The sequence below is a fragment of the Colobus angolensis genome, unplaced genomic scaffold, assembly GCF_000951035.1.
Source record: "Colobus angolensis palliatus isolate OR3802 unplaced genomic scaffold, Cang.pa_1.0 Scaffold259, whole genome shotgun sequence".
NCBI lineage: Eukaryota > Metazoa > Chordata > Mammalia > Primates > Cercopithecidae > Colobus > Colobus angolensis.
This window is the reverse complement of record NW_012115810.1, coordinates 2,964,596-2,986,232: the sequence shown is the minus strand read 5'-3', so window position 1 is coordinate 2,986,232 and position 21,637 is coordinate 2,964,596. Positions and strand designations below refer to the sequence as shown.

The 21,637-nt window shown below is 35.8% G+C and overlaps 1 protein-coding gene and 1 long non-coding RNA gene across 2 annotated transcripts in view; one reads left to right on the top strand and one right to left on the bottom strand.

Moving 5' to 3' along the window:
* The window catches only part of LOC105515313, a 57,993-nt gene that overhangs the window by 21,028 nt on the left and 15,328 nt on the right, over positions 1-21,637 (top strand). The window lies entirely within an intron of this gene.
* Positions 7,097-16,610, bottom strand: GCG (glucagon). Its single transcript, XM_011947091.1, has 6 exons — positions 16,365-16,610; positions 13,289-13,389; positions 11,556-11,717; positions 9,756-9,893; positions 8,248-8,391; positions 7,097-7,589 (listed from the first exon to the last, which is right to left on the bottom strand). The coding sequence occupies exons 2-6, from the start codon at positions 13,378-13,380 to the stop codon at positions 7,583-7,585; spliced, it is 543 nt and encodes a 180-aa protein (XP_011802481.1). The 5' UTR covers positions 13,381-13,389; positions 16,365-16,610; the 3' UTR covers positions 7,097-7,582.

Below are 21,637 nucleotides of genomic sequence, written 5' to 3'. Positions count from 1 at the left end.
GCCATTCTCCTGCCTCAGCCTCCCGAGTAGCTGGGACTACAGGCACCCGCCACCTCGCCTGGCTAGTTTTTTGTATTTTTTTTTTTAGTAGAGACGGGGTTTCACCATATTAGACAGGATGGTCTCGATCTCCTGACCTCGTGATCCGCCCGTCTCGGCCTCCCAAAGTGCTGGGATTACAGGCGTGAGCCACTGCGGCCTGCTCCAAAGTTCAATTTTTAAAAATTACATTTTGTAAAATATTTTACCTATTTCTTCTAGATTTTCAAATACATTTGTTCAACATTTTCAATAGTCTATTTGTTTTGATTTTTTTTGTTTCAATGGTTGTTTCCCAATTCATTTTATTTTAGGTATTGTTGATTTCTTTTTTCCTTCCTTAGGTTGACTAGTAATTTTCTCTTTTATTGTTTTTCTTCACAGAATTATTTTGATTTATTAGCGCTATTGTTTTTGTTTTGTTTTCTACCTATTTTTTTACTTTTATTATTTCCTTCTGAAAGTTTTAAAAATCATAAATAGGTTTTGAATTTCAACAAATGTGTTTACTTCATTTATTAAGACAATCATATAATTTCATCGTTTCTATTTCTGTTAATTACATCAATCGCTTTGCAAATTACAAATCAGCCCAGAATTTCTGCAATATATCTTGTTTGTCTTTACTGTATTATTTCTTTTATATATTGCTGGATTTGATTCTTTGATGTTTGTATAGGATTTTTCATTTATTCTCATGAGTTAGATTGGTCTGTTGTTTTTCTTTCTTGTAAAATCTGTCAGATTTTTGTATTAAGGTTATCCTGGTTTTATAAGCTGAGAAGTATTATTCCCTTTCTTCCTCCCATGCCTTGAAGAGTTTATGTAATATTGATATATTTTTTTTTTTTCCAAAATGTTTAGAAGAATTCACCTGGAAAGCCATCTGGCCTTGGAGCTCTTTTTTCAGAGATATTTTTTAAATAACAGATACTATTTCCATAATAGATAGAGGACTATTAAAATTTTTCTATTTTTTAATCTGTTTCAGTAACATTTTTAAAATAATTTTTTCATTTCATCTAACTGTCAAATTTATCAGGCATATGGTTGGTATGTAACATATTTTTATTATCCTTTTATTGTCCATAAGATTTTTAGAGATGCCACCTTTATTATATAGTGACATTTTTCTTCTTTTTTTTTCTTGACTAGTCTTGCTAGGAATTTATTAATTTTGTTAATCTATTCAAAGAACTAACTTACAGTTTTTTATTTTTATGATAGATTTTCCCTACTTTATTATTTTCTCCTCTTTTTTATTTTCTTTCTTTTACTTTCTGAGATTTTCTGTCCCTTTTTTCCCAAACTTTTGAGGTAGAAGTTTTGCTATTGATTTTCAAAATTTTTTCTTTCTTACCATTGCATGTAAAGCAATACTTTTCCTTTAAAAACTGTATTAGTTGCATTTCAAGTTTGAATTTTATTGCATCTTCATTAGCAGACAGTACAAAAGTATTTTTTAATATTTTCTTTATGAATTCTTCTTTGACCCATGGGTTATTTAGAAGTGATTGTCTAATTTTAAGCAGTTGGGAATTTTAAGATATCTTGTTATTGATTTCTAGCTTAATCCCATGGTGGTTAGAGAGCATAGTCTGAGTGATTTCAGTCTTTGAAATTTGTTGAAATTTTAAAATCTAGCATAAAGTCAATCTTGGTAAATATTTTTTGTGCACATTGAAAAAAATGTTCATTTTGTTGTTATTGGGTATGATATTTATAAATATTGTTTATATTGTTGATTGTGTTTATTGAATCTTACAGACTTTTCTGTTTTCTCTGTCAGCTATTAAACAAGTTGTTTAAGTCTTCCACTGTAATTACAGATTCGTCAGCTTTAAACAATTCAGCCATTTTAAACCTCATCTATTTTTAAAACTATGTTATTTGTTGCATAAATATTTAGAATGATTATTTATTACTGGTGAATTGATTCTTCTATCATTTTTAAATGCTCCTCTTTATCTGTAGAATGCTAGTTTTTAAAAAGTCTACTTTCTGATATTAATATATCCACATAAACTTTCTTGTGTTAGTATTTGCATGTTATAAATTTTAAAACCTTTTTATTTTAATGAATCAATTTTAATAAAAATCCTTTTACGTTTTTATATATATATTTCTTTTAATTGTTGGTTGAATGTTTGTACTCAGTTGATGACCTTTGTCTTCAATTTGAGTATTTAATCCTCTTATATTTAGTTTACAACAAAATATGTTTAGTTTTATTGTATTTTGGATTATATCTGCCACCTTGCTCTGGTTTCTGTTTGAACTGCAGTTGATCCTCATTATTTACAGACACCATATTTGCAAAGTCACCTACTCTCTCAAATTTATTTGTAGCCCCAAATCAATACTCAGAGCACTTTCATGTTTACTCACAGACATGTACAGAGTGGTGAAAACTTAAGTCCCTCCATGCACACAATCCCAGCTGAATTAGAAAAAAGGTGACACTCTGCCTTTTTGTTTCAGCTCTCAGGCAATAAACAAGTGTCCTTTGAGCAGACAGTTCAGTACCACTTTTTCACATTTTTGTACTTTCTTTGGTGATTTCTGTGTTTAAAAATGGTTCCTGGCTGGTTGCTGTGGCTTTCGCCTGTAATCCCAGCACTTTGGAAGGTTGAGGCAGGCAGATCACTTGAACTCAGGAGTTTGAGATGAGCCAGGGCAACATGGTGAAATACAAAAGCTACAAAAGTTAGCTGGGCATGGTGGTGCACACCAGTAGTCCCAGCTACTTGAGAGGCTAGGGTGGGAGGACTGCTTGGGCTCAGAAAGTTAAGGCTGCAGTGAGCCATGATTATGCCACTGCACTCCAGCCTGGGTAACAGAGCAAGACCCTGTCTCAAGAAAAATAATAAAAAGGCTCCCAAATGTAGTGCTGAAGTGCTGTCTAGTGTCTGTAAGTGCAAGAAGGAGCTGAATTTGTAGATTCATAAGATGACTGCTAATTTATAAAAGCATAATGGACAGCACTGCTGTAAGGTTGAAAGCTAAAGAACTGTATAGTCACATTACCCAACGTCAAGAAAATGTTAAATCCTTTTTTTTTTTTTTTTTTTGAGACGGAGTCTCGCTCTGTTGCCCAGGCTGGAGTGCAGTGGCACGATCTCGGCTCACTGCAAGCTCCATCTCCTGGGTTCACTCCATTCTCCTGCCTCAGCCTCCCAAGTAGCTGGGACTACAAGCGCCCGCCACCGCGCCTGGCTAATTTTTTGTATTCTTAGTAGAGACGGGGTTTCACCGTGTTAACCAGGATGGTCTCGATCTCCTGACCTCGTGATCCGCCCGCCTTGGCCTCCCAAAGTGCTGGTATTACAGGCGTGAGCGACCGCACCCGGCGTTAAATCCTTTGTAGGTAGTCCTGGCTTGTATATTTCAAAAGGTGATATAGCATGAAAAGTGTTAAACTTGCAGGTGAATGAGGGAGCTTCTGCATATCAGGAGGCTGCAGAAGAATTTTTTAAATACCTATTAAGTGTTATGTGGGGAAAGGTTATGTGGAAGAGCAGGTTTTCTTTTCTTTCCTTTTCTTTTTTTAGTGAAAAATCTCTAATTCTTTATTTGAAATAATGCAATCAAAAGAATAAAAACACTCAGATTCTAGAACATAAAAGCAAAAAACTTGCAAGATTTGCAATAGAGAAAGTAAAAGCATGACAAAACAGCAAATACTGTATACTCAGTCTCAGCAGAAAGAGAATAATTGCAATTTAATTTAAAAATCTTGAGTATTCCTAATTTGACCTATCAAATAATATTTTTTTCATGTGATTATGAGAAATAATCCAAGGATGCCAACCAACAGCCTGCAATGAGCAGGTCACCCCACAGCACAAAAACTATGTAGCAAAAATGTTAACACTGGGGAGGTTGAGAGGCTATTCTGTCCAGAATATGTCCAACGTCAATGTGTATATGATTCAACTGGGGATCTTATTCAAATGTCGATTCTGATATGGGGCCTCTAGGATGGGTCCAGACATTCTGCATTTTGTAACTGTTTCCCTGTGGATATTGATGTATCTGACCTGCTGTGTAGTCCACTCTTTGAGGATCAAGGCTGTGGTCTCATATTAAACTCACATGGAAATACTTTGAGGACATCTCCAGCAAGAATCCTATGACATTTTATATTCAAAAATATATTTTGAATATTTTTGAATGTACCTACCTCCTCATTTTCTATTAACAAAATATTATATGTTCATTCAACTTGATTCCTTTACTCCTTCATGCTCATTATTTCATCTCTGTCTGTAATTAAGGATATAAAATGCTGTAAAAGTTTTATGCTGAATATTCTTCAATAATTTGTTTTGTTTTGTTTTGTTTTGTTTTTTGAGACAGAGTTTCTCTCCTGTCGCCCAGGCTGGAGGAGTTCAGTGGGGTGATCTCAGCTCACTGCAGCCTCCACCTCCCAGGTTCAAGCGATGCTCCCGTCTCAGCCTTCTGAGTAGCTGGGATTACAGGTGCCCACCATCACGCCCAGCTAATTTTTGTATTATCAGTAGAGACAGTGTTTCACCATGTTGGCCAGGCTGTTCTTGAACTCCTGACTTCAAATGATGCACCCACCTCGACCTCCTAAAATGCTGGGATTATAGGTGTGAGTCACCACGCCCCGCCTCTTCAATAATTCTTTGTTGGATGCTTTACTTTTATTCCATTCTGAGGGAGTCCAGGGTTCTGGAAACCTGCTTGAACTTAAATCAGGCCAACACATCCCCACACTACAAACATGACAGTAAAGTGAGCCCTGGGTATTTCAACCCTGACTGTGGAAATATGCCCTTTAATTTTAATTGTCTGTATAATATTTATTCTTTCCCTTGTTCTTACAATAGAATCCTGAATTTTCTATGGGATCCAATATATCCAGCTGAGAGACATTTCCCAGCCTCCCTTGTAGCCAGGATGGGTCATGGGACACATTTTTGGCCAACAAGACATAATTGAAAATCTGTTGGGTATTTTTTGGGAATGTTTTGCTTTCTCTAAATTGGTACATCACCATCCTGATTATCAATTCTCCTTGCCTGCATTTCTTCTCTTTTTGTCTTTATCTTCTTCCTCTTTCTCCTTCTTCTCCTTCTCCTTTTCCTTTTGTGTCTTCCCTGGAAAGTAGATAAGAGCTGAAGATGGAGCAGCCACATTTCAATCTGGAGTTACCATGGGAGGAAAGCCATTTGTTAGAGATGGCAGAGCAGAAAGAAAAAGACCACGAGCTATCCCTGACATGTTTACCTTTGATCTTCTTGCCTCTGGGCTTCTGATTTTGCGAAACATATAACCCTTTTATCAGTTTAGTCTCTGTGGTTGGATTTATATTACAAACAGTCAAACATAACACCTAACTGATATACTTCACTTAATTTCTACACTTGAATGACTCCTCACTCACTTCCTTAGCTTCCTTTTTCAATGACATCCCTTCACTTGACTCTTGAACTTCAGGACAGACTTATCTTTTCTATTTTTGACCCTTGGCACTCTTTTGGGCTTGACTCACATTCACTGTCTTATGCTCTCCCTTCCATTTACCTCCACTACATGCCAGTTTTCTTTGTGGACTACCTCCTCTCCTTTGTATGAGTGCATCCTTTTCTGAAGGATGATACCTCACTGTGTGTATCCTGAGGTGTTCTCAAGATTTTGACTTTGGTTTCATGAAAACACACACATACACACATGCATGCATGCACACACACACACAGAGGTATATATTCAGTTTCCAAATCAAATTTTAGTTATAAATGGGACATTTTAGGTCACCTGTGGATAATTGGTATAGGGTTGGTAAATATAACACTTTGCATAAAAGAAAACATAGTGAACATCTGAAAGTTGCCTTGAGCTCCTTCAGTGAGAACTGTGAAAAATACTATACTTTGATCTTACCAATTGAATACTTTAACAATCAACGTAGCTATCTTCTACCTAAAAAATAAGAAAATGAACAAACAAAAACCCTATGTGTGAATATGCTTTTGTAGCCTGTGAGCTTCCCTCATTGAGGTGTTTTGGAGGAAGGTACGATGGTTTGGGTTCTGGAGAAGCTGACAGACATAATTTTGACACATACAGTGGTAACTTCTGCCCTGACCTGCTCCATGACCACCATTTTAGGATGAATACTTCAGGATGCTATTTTTACTGAAACCTCATTGTAAGGCAAAAAATCAGTTATAATCAAAGACTTTTTAAAGAAATGATGGTGATTGGACAATTTTAACTTTGTATTTTCACATGAGGAACTTAGTTCCAGAGAGTTTATATGACTTGCTCAGGATCCTACAGCTAGCAGTAGCCTTAATTAGACAATTCTGGTCTTAAGATTTCTATCCATTTCAGGAAAAGCTCATCACTATGTAAACAAATAAGAGTGATCATTACAGGTATTAGTTCAAATTCACTACCGCTGATCAAAGTATAGAAGTAATTTGTAAACGTTAGAATCTTATTGGTGGGTAAGTCCACCCTGTGGGAGCACTGTAGAGATAAAGAGAGTTGGCAATGCTAAATACAGCAAAGAAAAGTCTCAGGCTTGGCAATCACTGTCAGACTGTCCCAAGATATTGGCCATTGCAGGACAGGGAGAACAGGGTACAAGGCATTATGGGAAAACTCAAATGCCTGCAGGTGCAGTATGCAAGGAAAGTGGGCCAGAGGTAAGTTCCTTGATGTCTCCATTATGTAGGTGGGGTGTGGGAGCATGCATGGGCAGGTGCTTGGGACCTACACAAGCCCGGGAACACCTGATCCTTTAGTAAGAGGCAGCTGCTACTTAGCTACAGGATAGACTTGCCTTTTGGGTCTAATATTGCCTGATGACCTACTTTTTCAGGAGATGCTACAAATCAATAGTTTTCTATGAAAGATCCTGATTTTTCAATGTTGGCTCAAAATGTTAAAAGTTCTGTGCAGCCATTTGAAGCATGAAGTCATGCCTGTGCACCAGATTTGACTTGTGGACTGCAGCTTAGAAAACAGGGGTGCTTGGAAGGAGTGGGGCATGAAAAAGGGGGACATAAAGAGAAAACAATGATAAAGAAGCTTGAAAATTTTATTTAATTGTATCTTTGATACATTGAAAGCTGATTATTTTTAAGACAAAGGTTTCAAGAAGAAAGTTATCTTTCCAGTTTCACCACTGTGGCTACCAGTTCTTCTCTTCTCCTATTATTATAATGCAGATATGTCATGATTGGAATAATTTACATTTATAAATTATATCATAGAAAAATAATTTTATCACTAAATGTAAACAGGTTGGGGTACTTCATCCAAAATAAGAAGAAAATAACAGAATGTAGAACTTTCATATTTTATAGCTGATATTTTAGCAATATTTTCACAAAACTTTATTCCATTTACAATTTTTGGCTACACAACACTAAAAGAAAATTTATTTATTGGCATGTAAAGCAATATGGCCTCAGAATATACCTCTTAAATTTACAGACTTAACGTTTCAAACATCCCACGTAACTGGCAGGTGATGTTCTGAAGATGATCTTGAATAGTGATATAGTTATTTCCTAGAGATTAAAAAAAGAAAATGATTTAACATAATTACAATGAGAAGATGATATGGTTACCTTATCTAGAGAGTATTTCAATGATTTATTTTGATAAAAGTTGTTTATTAATCCCTTTGTCTGTAAATCTCTCCATCCTTTGGACTCTTAAAATATTTTCATTTAAAGACTATTTATCCTAAAATCTGCCCATCAAAGCTATCAAACAATTATTAATAATTACTAAAAAATCAAAATTCATCAAGATAAGTATTTTTTGGTGTCCAGTTCTCACTACTCTTCTTATTAAGCATGTAATATTGTATATGCTGCATTTCACCATTGTGCTAAAATTTCAGCATGCATAGCAATTTTTAATGTGACCATATGTGAATGATGTAACATTTCCAATGTTTCATTTCTATCTGTGTTTCTAGCTTCTTGACTCTAATAGACACTCAGTAAATGTCTCTGGAATAAATGAATAAATGTATACAAACTGTAATGATACAAAACAAACATAACGATGTACTCTTATATGACTTAAACATGCATAATTATTTCTTATATAACGAGAGATTACAGACTTTCCCCCTACATGGGGAATAGCTTGTAGCAGTATGGCAATCAGTACTTGTGAAAGTTTGATGGTTTTCAGAATTAACTAAAAAGCAATCACCTGTCAGTGATTTTGGTCTGAATCAACCAGTTTATAAAGTCCCTGGTGGCAAGATTATCAAGAACTGTGTTCATCTCATCAGAGAAAGAACCATCAGCATGTCTGCGGCCAAGTTCTTCAACAATGGCGACATCTTCTGGGAAACTAAGAAAATAAGGGTTAAAATTAGCATTTGATTAGACATTTTAAATAAATGATCATAGATTGTCTACCACTGGTAACATGCACAAGTGTCTTGAGGAAACAGGAAAGGATTCTGTTTTTAAAGGGCATATTATGAAACACCTGATAAAAACCCACGTGGATCGGTGACTGCCCGAAAGAGAAAGTAGTAGAGCTGGGATCTAATACCAAGCCTGCATAATTTCATGCCCCTGTCAATCTTCCAGGTTGTTTTGAAGATTTTAGTATATTGACAATACAGCAACTATTGTTGAGATTATTAATTTGTCTGTAGTTCAACAAAATATAGCATATCCTATAAAACCAGAGATTGCTGGAACAGCCTTACAAAATGCAGTATTAAGAGGTTAAAGCTTCATCTATATTAGATTTTTCTCTTTCAGTGGTTTACAATTGCAGAATTTTTGCTATCCCTTTAAAACACTACAAAATATCGTCAAGAGTAAGCAACTATGTTACCATTGGTTTTATGTTTAATTATTAATGTTTTAAAAACCAACCATTATGCTAGTTCTCTTTCATCTTGAGATCTCTTTAAATTTCAGTAAGCTTGTTTTAAATCTAATTTAAAAATCAGAGTTGAACATATATTCTCTGTCTCTCATATTTCATCTCTCCAAAAAAATCAGGAGAAAATGAGATGGTTCACAGGTCTGTTTGGTTGTGTTAAGATCCAAGCAAGTAATGAATGGTCTTGGCTGTTTTTCAACTTGGATTGTTTAATAGATATCTATATGACAGCCCCATGCAAAATTGGATATGTAGTTAAATGTATGGATGTTTTTATCTATTTGTACTTTGAATATCAGTTTATCAACATTTTATGTTTGGTCATTTTCTGTCTTCATCAAATTTTTATCTGAATATTAACATATAAATATATGTTGATCACATATGTAAATATTTAAAGTTAAGCTGTAAATATTACATGTTTTCTTTAAACATTGGAAGTTTTCAGCACCATTTCTTCTTTTTCCTTATCTCTAGCTCCCCTGGAACAGTCCTAGTTTAAACTTGTCTTGGTGTAGTTATTAAAAACACCCTATTTACTCTCAGAGGTGGCCTGGTTTGGCCAAAGATTTAATACCTAATTATAATGCAACTGTAAGGGGGATAAAAATGTAACTTGTTTGGCTCTATTAATACTTAGTACCAAAACCAAAATGGACTCAACTTTTGTATACTGTTCTTCATCAATAGGAATTATTTCCTTACTTTGCAAGACTACTAATTGCTTCTGTAATCCAGATCCATATATAGATAACTGCAGTCTTAAATTTTCTGCATCAAGGCAAAAAATGTCAAATAAGAATGTACAGACTTACTCTCGCCTTCCTCGGCCCTTCACCAGCCAAGCAATGAATTCCTTGGCAGCTTGGCCTTCCAAATAAGAACTTACATCACTGGTAAAGGTCCCTTCAGCATGTCTCTCAAATTCATCGTGACGTTTGGCAATGTTATTCCTGAAAGAAATGTGAAAGTTAAATTGAAGATCTGTCTCTTTGGCAATATGGTTCTCACCTATAAGCAGTGGCAACTTTGGGTTCAGGATTCTATGTAGAAGGGGCTTAGGTGATGAGGGTTGCTAGGGGATTTGTCGTGAAGCTACGTTAACATTCTGGATTGAAATTGGTGGAAGAGGGCTACTAACAATCGGTGGGCTAAAGCTCCCCCTCCCTTCCCAGCATACCCATCTGCAGTCCCCTGCTTGTGCATGCCATTGGTTATTAAAGCTGCCTTACCTTTGACGTTAGCCTCAATGAATACAGGCTATCCACTGTGCTATGTGACTTGCAAGCAAGGCAGCTGTTTATTATTAGTAAGTATGGGGTCAGAGTTAGTTAATTGATTTGAGGGAAAGCAAAGGACCATCTTGAATTGTCACCAAAAGGACCACTTGATAACGGATTAAAGAAAGCGTGTGATCTGCTAGCAACAAGGAAAGCAAAGAAGATGACCCCATATCAACATCAAGTATGTGCAGAGCACCGTGGAGGTGAGCCGTCAGCTGCTGTCAGTCTCCCTGGCACATATTACACCATATCACCTCATCTTAAACACGTAGCCAACACTGCTTGCGTGTGAGGATTGCTTTACATCAATTTACCAAGTTGTGGCATTCCGATTCTAGAAAATGAGGGCAGTTGTTTGCATTTTCATAAATTTGTGATTTCTCACCTTTCACGTAGTCCTTAACAGGGACCTCTCCCAGTGTCTGCTCTGACCATGATAACCATCTTCCTGTGGTTGTACCCTCTATTTTAAGAACCTTTGGTTAGCAACTCTATTTCTCCTATTCCTTCTGCTTGCTTGTTCTCTCTCCCTCTCTCTCTGTCTCTCTCTCTCCCGATCTTACTCTCACTCTCTCTCTTCTCTATTCTATCCAGACAAATCTATGTCCTTTTCCTGATTTTTTTGATTTCTTCAGCTACTTTCTATGCATAACTCCCTTCCCCTTGTGGGCCACCCTCCAAAAAAATTGTGAAATTCCACCATCTCTGTGAAACCCTTGCGGATAATTTCCTCCAGTAGCCTAGATGCAGCAAAAAACCCAACACTCGTCAAAGAAAATCCAACATTAAAATGTATGCCTTCCGATAGGCTTGTGTTCTTATTTGCTGCCTTCTCTCTCTATGCTGTGCAGCTAGGCTGTAATTTTAAATGCATGTCTTGGATTTTATTCTACAAGAAAAAGAATGCATCTGTTTCCATTCCTTACCCTTGGCTGGGGGATAATTTTAATGTTGGGTTTGAACCCCACAAAAGAATGTTACATTTGCTCTATCTTTTGGTAGAAATTAGATTGGTAAACTCGTAGGTCCAGAAAAGTAAATTTTCACTTTAAGGGAAAGTGAGTAAGCAAGTAAATATTGCTAGGACTACCATTGGGAAAATAATTTAAAGTCTATGTCACACTGGAGGTTGGGTGAGTGGTTTAGAGGGGTGCGGGTTAAGACATTCGGAGGCATAATACAAAGGAGAGCATCCACAACCCTAAATATCTTCAAAATGATCAGAGCTTATGGGCACTATTTGACGAGCATAAGAACTTTATAATGTCAGTAGAAATTTCAGACCTATTTAATACATTTATGTGCAAGTTTGAACCAGGTTTAGACTCTTACTTGTTTCTCTTGGTATTCATCAACCACTGCACAAAATCTTGGGCACGCCTAGTGTCCAGATACTTGCTGTAGTCACTGGTGAATGTGCCCTGTGAATGGCGCTTGTCCTCATTCATCTGATCAGGATCACCGAGTGGGTCTGCCTGGGAAGCTGAGAATGATCTGTGAAGAACAGTGATTGGTACAACATAAATCTCTCTTCAAGAGTAGACTCATTTGAGAAGCATCTTCACTACAAAAATACAAGACCATATAAAACAGTAAGGCAGGCATCTAGAGTATTTCAATAGGTAGTTTAGAGAGACCTTCCTCAGCTTGTCATGAGATCCCATCGTTTTAGTATAGTTGCATACACTATTATTCTGAATTCTAGTAACATGTTTCTCAACTGACCTCTTTTTTTCTGAAATAGGATTAAACAAATCTTTTTCTACTAATTAATCTACCCATGATTATGCTAATAGTCACAGAAGAGAGTAGTGACTTGAATATTTTAAAAGAGTGAAGAATCCCAAATCATTTCTTTGGGCAGCAGATTTATGTTCCCAGTTTTGTTTTGCATATATTAATATGAAAACAGCACAATTATCTAGTTATATGGTGGCTAATAGTGGAAAGAAGACAATTAAAAGTTCAAAGAAAGGCAAGAAAAAGGACACTTGCTAATTTGAAACTGTATCATGAATAATCCGTATGCCACTAATCAACAGTTGGTTGGCATGGTAAATACACAGGGAAATAGTCAATGTAATTAATACTCAGAAATGAGATACTATTTTTACCTATGAAATTAGCAAAGATTGAATGCTGAGGAGGATATTATGAGGAGTATTTCTACACTGTTGATGAGAGTGTGCATGTATATGAACTTTCTGGAAAGCAAGTTGGCAAGATATTATAAAAGGTTTAAACTCATTCAGACCCTTTGATACAGTATTTTTACAACTATAAACCTATTGCAAAAAATAGTAAGAAATGTAAGTGTGTATACAAAATGTTGTTTGCAACATTCTTCATGGAAGAAATGTGAAGACCTCTTAAGCTTCCCAAATAAATAGCTAAACAAATATTGTACATTTATGAGATGAAATAGTATGCAACCATTAAATACCATATGTTTAATAGATATTTTTAATAATACAATAAAATTGTATAATAATACTATGTTAAGATATCAAGCATGATACAAAGCCATATAATGAGCCAAGAGATATTTATGTATGGTTTACATAAAACACAGGGAAGTAATACGTCAAATTTGTTTACTTTGAACAGCTTTCTTTGGACAGTGGAATTTTGAGTACTTAGTATTTTTTGTATACTTTTCATACTTTCCATCATGAACATGTATGGCTTTTACATTTAGGAAGAAATAATGTTATTTTCTAAAGGAGGAAAAAAGAGAAAAGGGTTGGTGTGAATAATTGAAATAATCTATTATGCAGTGTGTGAGTAATGAATTGACAGCTAGAATCATCTGTAGATTTCAAAGAGCTATAATTTCCCATGTAACATGTTTTTCAACATTTCTCTCTCCTTTGATTGTAAAAAAAAACACATACTCTGATCTACACTCCAACAAAGTCTGCTTTTATCACAAGGATACTTTAAACATTTGATCATTGTGCAGAACATTTACTCTAAATTACTGAGACCCTATTTACTAATCATAGTTTTTACAGGCTTTATTCAAACCATATTGATACGTTAGTTGGAGACTACCGATTTAATACCTGGATTTCTCCTCTGTGTCTTGAAGGGAACGTTGCCAGCTGCCTTGTACCAGCATTACAAACAATCCAGCCACAAAGTAAATGCTTTTCATTTCTGCTGTCTGTCAGAACACAGAATGGGGGTAGGGTAAGGGGGGCAGGCAAGCATTTTTAAACATGTTAGGCTAAATTAGTTAGATTTGACTAGATAAATATCGTAAGTAGAAAGAAAAAGCTAGTGTTATCAGTTTGATTCTGATTATATTTTCAGCTTAGTTTTAAATAGTGGATTATGTGTTGTCCCCAGATTTTTTGGAGGCAAAAAAGGACACAAAAGATGTGTTCCACCATTAAGCTTTTTCATTAATGTAGGGACACTTCTGCTTAATAATTAGAAGGCTCATTTCCAGACTGGAAATTAAAATGTCCACAATCAACATTTAAAATACCCACTGTAGATGATATGCTACATATGGTTAGCCTGAATGGCACCTTATCCATCATGCCACCCCCCTCACTATCAGTCTGGCTTTCAATTAATAGTCCTTCACTTCCAAGCATTTACATTATACTGCATTTCAACCATCTTAAAGCAGCCTCAGGCTACAACTTGGCATACCAGCTGTCGGTTCAGATGTATTATTCATTTATATTTTAAATAGTGTAACTTGGTCTAGACTTTGTAATTATAAAGCGGCCAACAGATTTGAGGTATTTTAGGGTGCTTTGACCTGTTCTAAATTAAAGGGAAAAAATCATTTTAAAGACAAGCAATTTGCAACAAGAACTAATGCTTCTGGCAACGTGAACAATCACAACTAAAAAACTAAGAGATTACTATCTAAAAGAAAATTAGAGCTTACTTCTAAAGTCATAAAAGTCCCCAGATTGTTTTCTAATTGGACTTAGATGAGGACATGTCATTCACAGCTGGTGACACCATAGACTTGGTTATAGGATACACCTAATTGCTTGTCCGTGTGTCACCAGCAGATGCCCTGTGAAGCCATAGTATGTTAAGGACATGATGATGCAGTGTGGATGGGGACTGGAACCAATGTGAATGTGGGACAGAGTGTCCCCACAGAGCAAGCTCTTCAATTTTCTGAATGGGGACATCAAGTCCAGTGTTTGTTATGGATCTCTGCTACTTTGAAACCCAATGGTGTTTCCTCTGAGAAGTGGGCATTTCAATCCAAGTTTGACTATGCTTATCCACAAATAATTTGAATGAGTATTTTTAGCAAATGACATTTGGTTTGGAATAAGGATTTCACAAATATTATCATTTTTAAACTATCAATCTTTTCCTTAACATCTTAGCTGTATTTGCTATCACTGGCAATAAAACATAGACACTGTAATACCTGCAGCAGTAACTTTTTTCTTTGAAATACTAAGTTTTTTTGTAGACTGAATGGATGATTAGACAAAGGAACATAATAGGAATGATATATTCACCCTTCTTCATTCATCAACATCAAATTACCATTTGACATTTTGCTATGCTTCAGTTTCACCAGTTGGCAGACTTTGGAAACCTTGCCATATATTTAGGTAGTGTCTTCTGATTACTTCTGATTCTAACTGTCAATTGTTATATCCATGCTTTCAGGAATATTTAAATATTTAAGCAAGCACTTATTTTTACAATTATACCACTGTTGGAAAGTTTCTTGTAAAAGCTTTCAGTCTTTCACAAGACTGAAAAAATACTCATTCCACCCAAAGTCCTAAGCATTTTGCAATATCTCCTATTATGTTCCATTGAGGCAGATTTAGAGCAGAAGATATCCTGCCACTTAAGGAGCCGATGGAAGAAAAACAACCATAAACAACATAAAGAAGTGAGCATTCTGTATCTAATAATATTACCAACAATAAATGACTTCCTCTGAAGAAAGAACTGGCTTTAAAAATCTCACTTATTTGTTTGTGAAAGTCTACTGAATTGTGGGAAGAAATAAGAATAGAGTTAATTGTTTGAATACAATTGCTGAGAAAGTAAATATTTATGTTATTTTAGTATCAAAATCTTATTCAATAAGAAAATAATTTCCAAATTTCCCCCTCTTTAGGTAGTCTAAAGAGAGGTTACAGTTTTGTAAGAACTACAAATTTCCACTTAAATTTAAAGGAAACTATGGTAACAATAATAAGTAGGAAGTCTTAGAGAAAGATTAATCTTAGACCTAAAAAAGAAGACATTATATTCTATCCCCAAATATGTTGGCATTGTAGTCCACATAAATCCTTTTTTAAACTGGTTAGCTCATTTTATGTAATAGGTCTTCAGCATGTATGGAAAAATACTCCACTTAATCATTTACTCCATTGAAGATCTTTGTAAATTTGTGTTTTGTCTTTACGAGCTTAATCTAAAAAGACAAATTAAAATTTTATTCCAGAGGGTAGCTATTTTAGATTTTATTACTATTTGTCCTCAATACATAGTAAATAGTTATTAATCTATGACTTCACTCAGATCCATCCAAAGAAAACCCCCAAATAGATACTTGTTCTCCGCACCAAGTATGCTATGTTTTATTTACAAAGAGTAGATTTCACGGACTTTGACTTTCTGATAGATGTCTGAAATTTGAATATTTGAAAGATGATATTTAATTTGCTCTTTTGGAAAACTAGAGATTTTAATTGGTAAAAAGCAATTTCTGTTATAGGCTCCCTAATGGACACATGTCTGCTCACTTTAAAAGGCGCCTTCTGTTCAAAGTAGTGTACACATCTATCAAGTCCAAGAAAAATATTTATTCTTCAAAATGTTACCAATTATTTTAAAATACAATTCTCATAACAGTTAAGTATTATAACAAGTGCATTGATTTGAATCTTTGTTTTTCTTTCTATTTTATATTTTTCCATGGAATTATTTTTCCAACTCGCTTTGCAACTTCGCTATTTTATTAAAGTACACGTAAATGCATTTGATATAACCTTTTCATCTCCGTTCCTCTCTGTCTGCTATTAGTAATAAAGTCTAAGATGAAAGAACAACATTTTAATTTATAATACTTTGATCCCTTAAAAATACTTAACTGTACCCCAAACAGGATTTACAGTTTTATAATCATCTTACCTTCGGTAGCGTGCTGTAGAACAGAGCAGGTGAAGAGAGAGCAAGCCCTCTTTGAGAACTTTTGATGTGCTCTGTGTCCTAAGCTCTGCACTTCTGCACCAAGGCGCACTGCTTTTATATACTCTCCAGCTCTGTTTAGCCTCACAGATATTACGCTGACAATATAAATTTCTCATCTGTAAATAATGAGTTTTTGTTACAAATGACTTCCCTCGCCCACTCACTTTGTTCATCTGCATTCAACGCTTACATTGGTTGAGAAACCTCAGAGACCTGGAAACTTTTTATACACTCTTGTGTCTTTTTTTTTTTGGTTGGGAATGGGAAGAGCAGCTTGGAAATTCACCTTCCACTTTCAGTCACGCATGAAAACCACTTAAGTTCTCTAAAGTGAATTTTGATGTTGAAGACAAAAGACCTTGAAATTACATAGCCCATGGCCAGCCCTGTTTTGTGCATGGCCTCATTTGAGGTTCTTGTAAGTCTTTTGGTTTGCTACCTAGCCATGATGAATTTACCTGAATATAACAATCACTTCAGTCATTCATCTATCCAAATAATGATCATTCATTCAACACGTAAGTATTAAAAATCCTCTCCCTCACTACATGGAGTTTATTTATGTTGTGTTTATGGAAAATTTAAGGATATTGATTAAACCCCAATGTGTCCTGTTTTAATAAATGGAATTCAGGTAGAAAGGATGGAGCCAAATGAAGACTAAACATCCAAGATAGCTGATGCTAATAGGAAATTATCTGGCATTTTTTCCCTTCTAATGTACATTTAAAATCTAATTTTACTGATAAGAGAGTGGGGTACTAAGTTACAAAAGAATGAGATGAGGAAAACTGTTGAGATGAGATGCATGTTTTCATGTTTCGTGAGTTTTGTGGCCGACCACATAGGCCTTTAACGATCTGTAAGATTTAGCAGAAATTGTTCTGGTCACTGTAGAGAAATAGAAAAATCGTAAACAATCTGGACAGACAGCATAAGAAGTAGTGTTAGCATAATTCGATTTTAATTTTCCTGTTATTGACCAGCTGCGTGACCTTGGTCAAGTCACACATTCTCTTTGTGTCTCTGCCTCCTTATTTGTAAAATGAGAGGGGTTGGCAAATGTCTTTTCTAAAATAAAAAATTTTATTCCATATTGCAAACTCATCACAATGTTTCCTAACTAGATTCCAATATTCTAATATAACCAACCGCATGATGTAACTGATGACTTGCGTGGAGGTAAATCACTGAGGCAACTGGAGAAATATTCGAAGTGAACTTAGCTGTTCAATTTGTGCATGAGACCAACGTTTGAATGCAGAGCTACTTAAAGGCCATAGAGATCAGTTTCAAGTGAGACTGGAAGACCTCATTGAGGGGTTTTTGTGCTGGTGATTATTGATGCTAGAAAGCCTTGCTTTGCAAAGTGTGGTCCAAGGACCAGCATCATTTGGGAGTTTGCTAGTCTTGCAGAATCTCATGCCCATCAGAATCTGTATTTTAACAAAATCCTAAGGAAATCTGTGTTCGTATTAAAATTTGAGAAGCACAGCTGTATAAAATATCTGTCTCACTTTATCTCCTCATTGGTACTGCTGGTGTCTTGATCTGAGACCGGCTTCTTGGCACTACCAGCAGAGGGGGTGAAAGAGCAGAGAAAGGTGTCACGCCCCAGGTCGGTCTAGAGAGTAACACTTATAAATACGGTAATAGCTTGAAAGAGTGGATTGATTTGATGTATGATTACCTTGTATTTCTGTTTGGCTAAAATCTTCACACAACTATTAGCTATATTTTTAATTGTTTTGGCAGATTCAGTTCTATTTTTCCCGTTGTCTATTTGTCTATTTAAGTAGATGTTTCTTTCTGTCTCTCTGTCTCTGTCTCTGTCTCCCTCTTTCCTTTTCAGACTGTACTTGTTTGTGGAGCAGCCCTAAGAAAGAAGATCTGCAGATCATGTATATAAAACTTTCAAGAAAGCACTGGCCTTGCAGTAACTATCCTCTTTCAATATTTAACTACCAAACATTTTTCTTTCCCTCCACTCTACTTGCTTCCATTATTCTAGAAGTGACTATCCCTAGTTGTTTCAGAAAATTTCCTGTGACTTTATCTCCAGCCGACTGACATTCCTTCTTGGGGCTCCCAGTGCCATAAGGGTAAGCATTCTGAAGATGTATAAGCAATAAGAACCCCACTGCACTGTGCCCTGCTCTCCTCTCTAGGAGGGACAATCAGGCTTCTTCATGGACACCGCACTGTCAGAAATTAAGACAGAACTCAACTGCAATTTGGACTTGCAGATCTTCTTTCAATGACTGTTCCAGCATGAGCCTCTACTTGGCCTGTTCCCATCAATACAGTTATTCATTGATTTAGATGTGAGGCAAGGAAAGTGGCAGCCCTGTATTTCTATGACTAGTGTCATATATGATTTCTTTATGATGTTTAGTCCTAAGGACAATTTCCACAGATTTGCAATCTGTCCAGTTGCATGAGGCTGCATGCAGGACCTCATGCTTGCCTTAATGCTTTTACCATCTTGAAATTCTTAATAATTTCCACAAAACCATGCCTTGTGGGGTTATTGTATGTTTATTTTCTGTAGCTGCTCAGAATACTTAGGAATATTTGAGTACGGCAAAGATCCAGGTTCACAGTGAGCTGTGGTGGGAAGCCTATGGTCAGGGAGAACTCTCAGACGTTGCTGATTGGAGTACAGAATATTTACTCCTTTGAAAGGCACTTTGGTAATACTTATCAAAGTGACAAATACCTATAGTTCTTGGCCCAGTAAAGCTAAAGCACTATTCTGAACATTTATCCCATACATATTGCTATGTAGATATGTAATGATGTAGGTACAAGGTTGAGTACAATAGTAACAGGTGGGAACTAATCCAAGGGGCCAGCAATAGAGCACTGTTTAGAAAAAAAATGAGGATGCTGTCTATTTACCAATATGGAAAGACTCCAAGATATACTGTTAGTTGAAAACAGGAAAGTGCAGAATGGGTATGTAGTAGGCTACCTTTTGTTTTAGAAGGTAGAGGGGCAGAAATACATGTTTATTTTTCATAATTGCGTCAAAAAATTAGAATAAACAAGAAGCTGATGAAAGTGCTTACCCGTAGGGGGCAGTGTGGATAAGTGAGGTGCATGTGGACAGGGACAGGATGCAAAGAATACTTCTTTATATATACCTACTATATGATTTGGATTGTTTGACCATTTGATTGAATTATCCATTCAAAACAAACCAAAAAAATATAATTTAAAAAGGAGTGACAGTACAACTACTTTGGAAAAAGGTAAAACTTTAGAGCTAAATGTACAATTATGCTTTGACCTAGCAATCCACTCCTGGCTATTTTATCCAAGAGAAATAAAAACATATGTCCACAAAATGACTTGTAAAAAAGTGTTCAAATAAGCTTTATTTACAATACTTAAAAACTGGAAACAACTGAACTATCCATCAACAAGAGAAAGAATAAACAAATTGTGATACGGAATTCATACAGCAACAAAAGTTAAGCAACTCAGGCAGCAATGTGGAAGAATTTTGCAGACATTATGCTGCATAAAAGAAGATGGACACGAACAACTATATACTGTATGAATCCATTTATAGAAGTTCAAGAACAGGCAAAACTGAAGTTAAAAAAACTCAGAACTGTGGTTGTTTCTTGGAAGAGGATGGGAGAGGATTGCCTAAGAGGGAACTTTCTGGGAGATGGAAATATTCTATATTATGGGTATGTGTTACCAGGTTTATCCGATTATCAAAATAGTACAGCTAAGATTCGTGATTTTTAATTTATGTAAATTTTACCTAAAAGGAAAAAAAAAGAATAGTTACAAAAAGAAGAAGTCTGAGGTGTGGGTGGAGGTACAGATGACACAACCATGGCAAAATACTGATAATTGTTGAAGCTGACTGATGGCTAAACAGGGTTCATTGTGCGATTCTGCTTACTTTATGTTTGAAATTTCCCATATTAAAAAGTTAAAGCCATAATAGAATGATTGTGGGGATGGAGCATTAGCACTAATTGGTCATTTATCACTTTGGAAGTCAAAGAGTTAGACTTTTCAGTGACTGAGGATTAGCTAGGTAAAATAAGTGAACTTCACAGACACATGGTGGCAACAGAGCCTGGATGGAAAACAGTAGCATAGGACAGGGCGAAAGTACTGGAAAAACAACTACAATGAAGGAAGAGAGAGGAAGATACCACTCGGAGGTAATGGAATCAAAATCACTGCTCCCTTCTTCTCAATGTTATTCAACACCCCTCCCTAGGATTTGCCCAGCTCTGTTTGATAAAACTGCAGTAGCGACCAGTCAAGCTTTCCTGATATGCTGTGTTTTTGATTCTTGGACAGTATTTTAATACCCTGTGCTCTAACCTAAGAAGAGCACAGTGCATGTAGATACCATCCAAGGGTCCATAACAAGGGTCTTCTGAAAATAGGTGTGAACCTTCAAAAGATCAAAGAAAAATTATGTATAGCATTTGAGGAAAAAATTTTATTGATTAGTTTTAACTTTGAAGATAAAAGGATCAAGAGCCACTTAACAAGAGCATTTGAAAAGCTAAAAATTAAGTACATACAATATAATAATCAGATGTCCTTCACATCTCTATGGGTGACTTAATGGGCTCAGGGATCCAGGGGTAATAAAAGAAAAACTTTCAGGGGAAGTTCTGAGTTTGCCAGAGGATGTGAGAAATACCCTTCCTGAGAGATATTTAAAAATCAGTTCATGACCCATCCATCTGGAAGGATTCTGAGGAAGCCTGCTGGGGTGGAGGGAAGATTCAGTAATAAGATCAACGGACAGTCTTCCTGCCCTGAGGCTCCGAGACCCTGCAGACAGCCCGCTCACAAGTCTGTGCAGGGGACTTTGTGGCATCATGGCTTTGCATTCGTTGATTTTATCTTTTGCAAGATCTCTGGTATAATGAGATGTTTAAAATTGTTCTAAGTTTCAGTTGTTATTTTTATTCCTAAAGGGAACAAGAAAGAGAAAGAAAACAAAATCATATTTGTACAAAAGAATCTTATCTCATAATTTACAAGCAGAATATATATTTATATGTATAAATACATATATATCATTGAATACATGTGTTATGCTACTATTTTTCGCATATTGTAGCTATAAAAAACAAACCATATGTCATTACATTTATCCAACCTCTTGCTCATCTGGAAAGACTTTTTTTCTTCAAGCTTCTAAGAGTCTTTAATGTGAACCAATT

Excerpts from the sequence above, each read along its gene's own strand:
- GCG (XM_011947091.1), bottom strand. The coding sequence starts at position 13,380 with ATGAAAAGCATTTACTTTGTGGCTGGATTGTTTGTAATGCTGGTACAA. Across the intron at positions 11,718-13,288 it reads GACACAGAGGAGAAATCCAG|ATCATTCTCAGCTTCCCAGG; the intron begins GTATTAAATCGG and ends TGTTCTTCACAG. Across the intron at positions 9,894-11,555 it reads ATGAATACCAAGAGAAACAA|GAATAACATTGCCAAACGTC; the intron begins GTAAGAGTCTAA and ends CATTTCTTTCAG.